Raw genomic sequence first — 10,000 nt, forward strand, 5'->3', positions numbered from 1 at the left:
TAATTTATTTTAAATTTTGAAAAAGTGACATTTCTGATTCACAGTAAAATTCACAGATATTTTCTCCTTTTTATCCCTCAAATTCTCTTATATTTGATAGTCAGCTCTCTCTTTTACAAGATTCTCTTGTTGTCACTGTCTTTCAACATAAACACAGTACCTCCTACTCCATCATTTTCTGTACTCTGATCAAGAGATTTAACACATCATGGTGTTGATCCTTTCTCCTTTTTTCCATAACTGTATCCAGTTATATTAGTCATCTCTGGCTGCCATTACAAAATACTATACTTTGGGTGGTTTAAACAACAGAAATGTATTTTCTCATAGTTCTGGAATCTGAAAGTCTGATATCAACATGCCACTATGGTTGGTTCTGAGTAAGGCTCTCTTCTTGGCTTTCAGATGGTGTGTCCTCACCTGTGGGAAAAGGAGGGAGGTGGAGAAAGGGGGAGAGAGAGAGAGAAGGAAAGAGAGAGAGAGAGAGAGAAAAGGGCGAGAGAGAGAGAGACAAGAGATATATTCTTCTTAGGAGACCACAATTTATAGATTAGGGTCCAATCCATATGACCTCATTTAACCCTAGTTACCTTCCAAAGACCCTGTCTCCAGACAGTCACATCAGGGGTTAGGGCTTCAACATCAGAATTTTAAAGGAACACAATTCAGTCCTTAGCACCAGTGAAATGATGTCATGCTGCAAAGGAGAATCTCCAGTGGGAAACACTGTCATAGGGGAATTCTTGTGTTTGTTTGGGAAGAAAAAAGTAATCCTTTCTTCAATACCAGGAAATTTTCCCATTCTGCTTCCAATTTCCAAATGAGAGATTAAAAAAAAAAATCATGCAATGGAACATGTGATTAAAGATCATTTTCAGAGTTTACTTCAATGCTTCATTGATGCTGTAGAAGACATCGGATTCTTAGAGTAGTGAGACATTACTTGTCAGCAAGGTAAATGCTTACAAAACAGCTTGCTGAGTTTGTGTACATGTGAAACAGCTGCTTCACGAGATCACTTCAGATCCATATTTGAGAACTTTTTCACTTTTTATATACTATCATTAAATTAAGTGAGGTGAATGGATAGCAGATTTTGAAACTTTGCTTCTGAATTATTAATGAAATAAATGATGAGCAAGTTATTAAGTTTGAATTAAAAATTAGATCATTTTAATAATGGAATCAATAAACACTTTAGTTTAAAGGTAATATGGAAAATTTACCATTTCAGGGGCTAAGAGACCAAAATAAGTAAGTATGAAATGTTACTTCATACACTAAAAGCCTTGTAAATACATACATAACCCCTTGCACATAGAAAGAGCTTAAATATTTGTTGGCTGATTCAATCCACTGACTCATTCATTGACTAACTAGAAAATGCAATTACCCAAGACGGCCTTAAGAATAACTCCACAAAGCACAGATATTACACGAAAGAGCAAGGAAACAGAAAGTTTACTTAGACTTACTCAGCTCCTCTACACATCATGACCAACACATGTTCTCTCTTTTGATCTTCTCAAGAAATTTGCAAAAACAGATATTTCCCCATTCTATAGATTGGAAACTGAAGTTCAGAGAAATTAAGTGATTTGAATAACTTCACAAATACAGGAAGTGCCAGTGCAATCCTGTGCACCAATACAGACTGGATTATTTCCTCTTCAACATTCTCATTTCTTGAGTGGATTCACTTAAGGTACTTCACAATGATCTCTCCACCCACCCTTCCAAAATAATCTTTCTCGTAGGCATATTGTGGCACCTGAAATTATCCCATTTGTAATCAGTCCCCTTGAATTAAGGTATTGCCCCTTTTGAGAAGTGTAACATAACACATTGAGCATGGAAGGTGATTAATACATTGTGGGAATTAAAGATTAGTTTCCAACAAGACCAACAACAGGGAGCAGGGCATGATTAGGGCTGGATGCAAAGTTGGGCTTACTTAGTTCCAGTATAGTCTGCAAGGAGATGCATGGAGGTTGGGGGTAGCAGGGCGTGGGCAGGGAGGCAGGGCAATCAGAAAGTAGTATAAGGATTCTAGGAAAGTACTTAGAGTGGAAATAGGAAAATAAAGATTTTCTATTTGCAGTTTAGCCTACAGTTTTGCCACCTGTGTTGAATTACTGTAGTAAACTTGTGTTGTTCATAGCTCTTTTGGGGGGAAGAATGGTGAACATGAGAAGTAAGCATACATATGTTCAGAAGAAAGAGTCTGGATTTGATAAACATTTATTCTGTCAACATGAAAGGTAGCTTTTCTCATTCTCCTGCATTTATGAGGATCTTAAATTTTCTATATGGGAAGAGTACATAAATGTTTAAAAAGGGATTTTATGAAATTGCTCAGGCAAACTGCTCATACTAGTTTGCAGTTAAATTAGCAATGTTTACAATCTAAAACACTTAGAAAACAAGAGAGAATCGGGAATCAGTCGTAATTATTTAAGTTAAATAGAACTAATCACGTAAACTATGCTATCAGAAGAAGCCATGTAAACAAGTGGTCTAAGTAAGGTAGATGGAAAGTATTAGATTTTCAGAAATGATTCTTAGAAATGGTCTTGGGAAACAAAAATAAAACAAAATAAAAATAAAACAAAAATAAAAGGGAATGGGCTTGTCAGAACAGAGCCATACATCCCAGCTATTTAAAGCACAGACATTAGAAAATGGACCTTAAACAGGGGTGAGGAAGCTGAAGCTCCTTTTGGGGGTATCTTTCAAGAGAAGGTGCTGTCTTCACCAAGAGAAGGTCCTAGTCATCCCTAGGACCAGACATGGCTAATAAGGCCAGCGTGATAACCACAAATCTGCTTTCAGTTCGGGCATGCATTTCTCAGGCTAGTCAGTAGAATTTGCTTATTGATTTTAACTGCAGCAAGTTTCTGTGGATCCTGTTTTCCCATCTTGTCACAAAACAAATTCTTTGTAGTCCAAGCAAGGCATTCTTGCCCAGTATCCTCTCACAGGCTGCTGTCAATATTTTATGTTGGCTTTTCAAGTTTGTACCCTGGGAGATAAAACTTGGTTCAGGCACCAAATGCTGAACATCTAAATGACATGGCCGAACCGGCCACGGTGGTGTTGGATGGTTGTTCCCCCAAAGCATTTGCACTGTGTGCATGTGGAATGTGATTGACTCGTCTGTGATTTGAGTTTGTTCAAATAATGTTCTGCCAGCAGTTTCTTATTGAAAGTGCCTTCATAGACATGTTGCATCTATTTCATGAATATTAGCCCTTAGCCATCTCCAGGAAAGAAGAGCAGCCATCCTACAACCAACTACCAAGCATAAGTCTTTCTGTTTAATGTTGTGGTCTCCAAACATCTAGTTTTAATTATGATGCCTTTCCTTGCTCGTGATTCCTTTATTTAGTGAAGATGGTGTGGCAAGAGGTATCGGGGGTATATGTGTACACATGAGAACACTAGATCAAGATTTTTACTTTTAAACTTTATAGGTTTATATAAATCTGCTTACCGTATAAGTGATATATTGAACACATGTGGGCTAGCATGATTTTTTAATTATCTTTGATATTTGCTTATGTGGCTAAATTCTAAAAATGTTAATTTTGTAATTAATTTCCAACACATTGTTTGGAAACAATGAGTAGTTTTTGTTATAAATCACCCAAGAACTTAGATCACTGAACTGCCTGGATGTGTCTTCCCAGTTGGTTTTGGAAGAATTACTTATCTCTGATTCCTATTTCCTTTCTCTTCAGTTTCCAATATGGTTTCTATCCAGGAATCCACAGAAATTGCTGTGATGAAAGAGAATGATACTTTTTCTTCTGTCATACATATTAGCCTTGAACCATACCTCTGTCGCTTTTTTTTTTTTACAGGTTATCCTGATTTCTTTCAAACTTTCTTCTGTCTGCTGACGCGTGGCCTTGGCGTATGGCCTTTGGTTTGGACTTTCATCATTTTCTCATATGAACGCATGTTCCCATTCCTTCTGCCATCCCTGCTATATAAAATATGCCACCACTTGTTTAGCTCCCCATGCTTTTCAGACTCTGGCTGTGGCTGCTACCTCCCAGAGTCTCAAATAGTATTTCACAGTGTTCCCCAGAGTATCCTTTGTTTAATATTAATTCTTAAGGTGCTTCCTTTGGTTGGTTGAAGTGGGGGGAAATCCCTTGTTCCATTAAGTGTTAAGTTTGGGAAATAATGAACACAATGTTCCTGTCACGTAATAGGTACTCTAATAAATAGTTATTAAATGAACAAAAGAATGAATAAGTGAACATAAGTGTAATACACTCTAGTGTATGCCTTGGGAAGTTCTGTGAAGTGAAGAAATGTTTAACTTTGTTTAACAGCATTTTCCAAATTTTTTTTCTCACAAAACTTTCTCTAGTGCAAGACTTACATGTGTCCCATGGAACTAGCATTTAACAAAACACACCCTCCTCCAGACCTAAGCTGTATCACTACAGGCTGAGCTTGGTCAGCTCTCGCTGCTTGCCTGCCTCACATACAGGCCAGTTTCCTTATTCCTGTTGCTAATGTCTTCTCTTCCTTCACTGGCTCAAATTTGGAATAATCTTTGGTCAATTATGCTCTCTTTGCCTCATTTTTGTTCCACATACTATCTCCCAAATCTGTTTTGAGAAGCAAGACTATTCATAATCTCTCTCTCTCTCTCATGGACTGTTTATCTGTAGGTATTTCTTTTATGAGATTCTATAGGTTGAACTCACTGTATTAAGTACTTTTTCATTGAAAAAAAAAATGAAACAGATGAATCAATGTTAACATCCTAAATTCACTTGACTTGCTTTATCTTAACACCTTCCTCTTGACTGTTAGCTAAACAGACTAGCTTCTCAACTTTAGCTGGAATAAGCGAAGGTGCCTAGAACATTTGCTGTGTTTGCCAGCAATTGTAACAACTTTTAAATATCTTCTTAAATCTAGCCTTTTCCTGATTGATCTGAATAAGGCCTTTGGCCCTTTCTTATAGGTTCAGCTCTAGCTTTGTTTGTTTGGATGCGGAGCTGGGGAGAAGAGATCAAATTTAGGTCTAGAAAGTAGTTTTACCAGCCATGTCTTTAAACATTGCCCAACATAATACTGGAGTTTTGTGGCAGTGCCTCTGGAACCCCGTTAGGAGACTGAGGTGAATGGGAGGAAGGAAGGAGAGGAGACAGTAGGGAGGCTCTACTCCTGTTTCGCAGGTCGGCTATTGGTTGAAAAAAGTTAGAGGGGGGGTCCCATGGCTAATAACAAGATTGGAAGTGATTACAGTAATCAGAATATTTCTGAAAGTAAAACCAGGCTCTGATAGAGCTTCTGAGAACAGGGAAAGAAGTTCTATGAGTAAGGTGGGCAGTAGCATTTCTTTAAGAAAAATTGGGAGTTTGTTAAATAGTTAACTTGGCATATGCTCTAAAAGGCAGCTGACTGGTTTTCTTCTGACTCTTCCTTTTCTCTCTTTCACTTCTTACCTCAGAACCTTTTCTCTTCTCATTAGCACGTCCACCAGAGTTGGAGCTGGAGAGGAGAAAGGAAGTGTTCATACATGGCCTATTTGCATACTCACTTCACTGAGTTAATGCCAGGACAGCACATTCTGTCCAGTTCTATAGATAAGCCAGTTTCACCCCATCAGTAAGGTATTATTTTCTTTTTTAGCGTAGTACAGTTTATTGCTAAGCTTCTCAACTGTACATTACAAATAGCATCTGATTAAGAATGTTCTGGATGGGTTAATTAGTGTGGTGACTATTATTAAGCAAACTGCTTGTTAGTATTATGCCTATTTGATCTTGGTATTGATGTGAAGTAATTGACCATAGAGCTACATTTAGAAAAGCTGGAATAAAGTTTTTTGATTTCCATAATGGCAATAAATTGTTTATATTAAACATGTCTATGAAAATATGAGTTTCATGGCACAGAGAATCAGAGTAGACTCTCTGTGAAATGGTAGATGAGGATTGTTTTATTTCATTTTGTTCTGTTTTTTAGAAATAATAATAAATTTGTCCAGCTGCTTCAAGATCAAGTCTGTCGAAATAAAGGGGTTAAAAATTATTATTTAAGCTTCCTAATGAACAATATATGAAAACTAAGGTGACTTAAATTTCCCTCACTTATAGGACATAATTCTTTTTAGATTTAGTTAGTTGCCTAAATACTTCTTTGGGTAACCATCACTATATATAAAGAGACTATTAAAAATATGAGAAGATATTATAAACAAAGAAAGCGTAACATATAACCACCTTCTTTCAAATACTAGATTATTATCTATATTATTTCTTGATATTTTGTCCAGTTCTATTATTGTTTCCCTAGCTATAGCATTTCCATAGGGAATTTATTCCATGAGCTAATAAATTATACCCGTCAGGGAGTTTTTCTTGAAATTCAGCTTAGATTTTCCCATTCTTAATTTCATCTCATTACTCCTAGTGATACCCCCTTGTAGCAGGCTAAATAATTATTCTCTTTCCTTGGAGACTCCTATTATATACCCTTCTAGTTGTCACTTAGCCAGGCTATTCATATTTAGCTCCTTTAATCTGTCCTCATAAATCAATTCTTCCATTGCCTTAATCATTATTATTGCTCTTCTACGAACTCTCTAATTTTCAAACATATACAGTTATCAGGTGACCCAGATGAAATCAGCATTCGCACAGTGTTCTGTCCCCTCAGACTTGGTATCTTCCTTCCCAACACGATCTCTAACAAAGTAATGTATGTTTGCCGGTCAGATCAGCATAGGCTGATCTTGTAAAACTCCAGACAATCTAAACAGTGTTTTCCATGTGTCCCATTTGCATTCAGGTTTATTTTTACTTTTTCTACTTTATTATATTAGTAAGCTGAGTTTTGAGTTACTGTTCATATTTGTATTCTGCATCTTTCCATGTCCTTATTCACTACCACCTGTCAAGTCAGTCATCCACAACCTGTGTTAACACAGGACTCTGTTCACCCTTGAGAACATTTAGGAAACGTGTTGAATAAAAGCAGGTCCAGCATCTTGCCCACAGCTAAATTTCTCGTCAGTTACCAATTCCTGTTTTTTACAACCCTTTAACCAAGCTCCCAACTCTTTTAATTTGCCATTTTGCTCACATGCTGGACAATGTAAATGGATTTTATGAGTAAGATGGGTCATGATACTGTTTTCTAAAATAAAGATATGTTGTTTTAATGCCCATTATTATTTTTTATTGTGAATCCTTCATGCACTAAGTTTGTAATTCTGTTGCCTTTTTAAGCTTGCCTGGTATTCCTTATCTGACTTAAACAAAGCGGTTACTTTGCTTGTTTTATTGTTGTTTCGCACATATGTACAGATGTTCCTTCTCTTGCCATTTGTTCTGATTGTTTAGGAGATGTTGAAGACATCGTCATAGTCTTTTCTTTTTTTTTTTTACTTTTTGTGGCATTCAATAGGAACTTTTTAATTGATTTTTAGGTCTTTAGAATCCCCTCAATATTTTGAATTTGTATCAGGAAGAAAGTTGGTTAGTTCCCTTAAATATTTCAGACCTGTGAGATCCAAAACTATAATCTGCATATGCCCAAATTTCTTTCCATTTTAATCAAGAATTAATTAATTTTATTAGGGCATCCCAAGGGGGTTAGCACCATTCTTTGTGTTTTCTCTACATACAATCATCTACTTAATTCTTGGAGGTAGGGGTGTCTTTATTATATTCAGGTGATTTTCCTCAAAAGACTTTGTGAAACAAGCACAGAAGCCCCCAAAATAAGCTTTTTAATTCTGAAATGAATGTAGCCTACTGCAATCAGACTTTGTTTCCAGCTGAGAGTGGAACCCACACTGTTCCTTAGTATTACTCATCAGCCCCTGCTCTCAGAAGTGGAGGACATCCACTCCCCCCTCCTCCTCTCACAGTGACTGTTTTTTGATCTCTCAACCCACTTCTTAAACTTCTTTCCCACCTCTACTCACCAAATAGATGGCCTATCCTAATGCTTTGGTGACATACCTTAGTTAGAGTCCACACCCGCCACCTGAAATTTTTTCAGCTTCCTTTTTCTCTCCTTCTTCCCTCAGTTTATAATGAAGCTAGGTTTAATTCTGTCTTATAAGGCCCTACTTTCCCCCTGCACCAAGAATCCTGCTATTATCCCAGGTTATATTGTTTGTCTGCTTCCATCTTGTAAGACTTTTCTGTTTTATCAGGATCCTGCCCCCTTCCCTAGCAGTTATCTCCAAGTAAACACCAAGCAGATACCCTGTGTACACATGCCCTATTAATGAAAATTCACCTTACCTTCACTGTTCTTCTCTTCTCTACTTCTCTTTCTCTTTTTCTGTCTCTCTCTCTCGCTTTTATGCACAGACCCTAACCTGCAGCCTGGCTTCTGCCTGCTTCCTCCATAGCAACTGCCCTCGGAGTAGCTATCTGCCATGTAACGAGACCAAAAGCCCTGTTGTTTCTGGTGCTGTAGCACCTCTGCAGTGTTTTACACCTACTTTTACACCTGTTTAAGGGTTCTTGATTTTTTTTTTTTTACACATTCTTTTGGTGCTCTTAATTCAATAAGGTGATATTACTCTCAGATTCATTCTCTACTCTTCTAAATGTTCCTTATTGCCTTCCTCCATGGTTCTTCCTCACCTACCCCTTATATGCATGTGCTCTCCATTTCTTCACTTACTCAGCAATCCAGGGAGGGCCCCGGTCTACCTCCCTAGACCTCAGATCCCAGGAACTGGCCCCAGATTCTTTGGACTGCATGTTATTCCCTAAAGAGTTTGTTTTCTTTCGCACCCTTTTCCTTTGATCATATGATTCTCTCAGTCCTGAACTTTCCCCTCTCTGCCTTTCAGAATCCTTCAACTAAAACTATCTTTAAGCCTTTACTGATCCCCAAGTCAGAATTAATCTCTAGTTCTCAGTTTTAAAAGTTAGAATGTCCATTCTTTATATACTGTGTTCTACTACAGGTTAGTGGGTTGTTCACATCTGTCTCCCATTCTGTCTTTACTAAGCACTCCTTGATTTCATTGTATGTAGAAGCTTCTATCAATAAGTAATAGATATCTAGCTCTATCTGACAAATCATTATGGGAAGATAGGGGAGAGATGACAATGAAAAAATATAAAATATGCTTCAAGAAATAGTAGCAAGGTGAATTTAATGAAAAGTGTGTACGGGTGCCCAGGAATACAGAACAATCATGTGATCAGAAATGCCCAGTGTTAATCAAGGAAATTTAAAGCATGTTTACAGGTTAATGAAATAAGGCTTGAAAATAAACATGGAGTCATGTGGTCACTGGAAAATGCAAACCAGAACTCCAGAAAGATGAGTGAAGGAAGAGTGATAAATTATCACTCTACTCTTACTTTTCGTGGTATATGCAGTACAGGTTTTACAGTCACAGATATTCTTTGGAAACTATTCAAAAACAATCTGGTCCAATTTCAGTCTTTCGAACTTTCTCTTGATGGCTGCTACTTTTTGCTCTTTTTCTAGAATTTTTGTTATAGCTCTATTCTTTCTCAGTTATATGCATCATTGTCATGTCCTTATAGAAAAGTAAAGGGTAAATTCTAAATAGTATTTGCAGTGAAAGAGTATTGCATTTCCTTTTTGTAACAGATTCATGCCCAAGCACAAAACAACCCATTTACAGAAGATGCTTGGCCTTAAAGGAAACGGCAGTGCCACTCCATCCATGGCCCTTCCTTTCCAACAGGAGCAGAGAAGTTCTGAGAATTTATTGAAAATTTTTGATTCAGAATCTGGACCTTGTGATGCTGCACAACAAGAAAACCTGGGCAGCTCATTAATGCAGGAGTCGTACTTCAAAACGTGCAGCTCGTCAAATAATTCAAACTCTCATCATGGGAGAAATAAGGAAAATCCGTGTGACATTTTGAATGGAGTTGATGATCAAAGAAGACCATTGCACATTGTCTGGCCTCACCGGTGGTAAGTTTAAGACACACCAATTTAGTAAGGGTTATAGAACTGGTAA

General features: G+C 37.3%; 1 protein-coding gene across 7 annotated transcripts in view; it reads left to right on the plus strand.

Annotated features, from left to right (window-relative positions):
• Positions 1–10,000, plus strand: part of GTDC1 (glycosyltransferase like domain containing 1) — a 346,607-nt gene that overhangs the window by 276,308 nt on the left and 60,299 nt on the right. For 5 of the 7 annotated variants that reach the window (XM_023527475.1, XM_023527479.1, XM_023527477.1 and 2 more), the window contains one exon: positions 9,622–9,954. The exons of the other annotated variants lie outside the window; for them this stretch is intronic. In XM_023527475.1, coding sequence (XP_023383243.1) covers positions 9,622–9,954 — 333 coding nt within the window. The remainder of the gene's footprint in view (positions 1–9,621; positions 9,955–10,000) is intronic. 7 annotated transcript variants of the gene reach the window in all.

This window comes from Pteropus vampyrus, unplaced genomic scaffold, assembly GCF_000151845.1.
Source record: "Pteropus vampyrus isolate Shadow unplaced genomic scaffold, Pvam_2.0 Scaffold17, whole genome shotgun sequence".
Taxonomy (NCBI): Eukaryota; Metazoa; Chordata; class Mammalia; order Chiroptera; family Pteropodidae; genus Pteropus; species Pteropus vampyrus.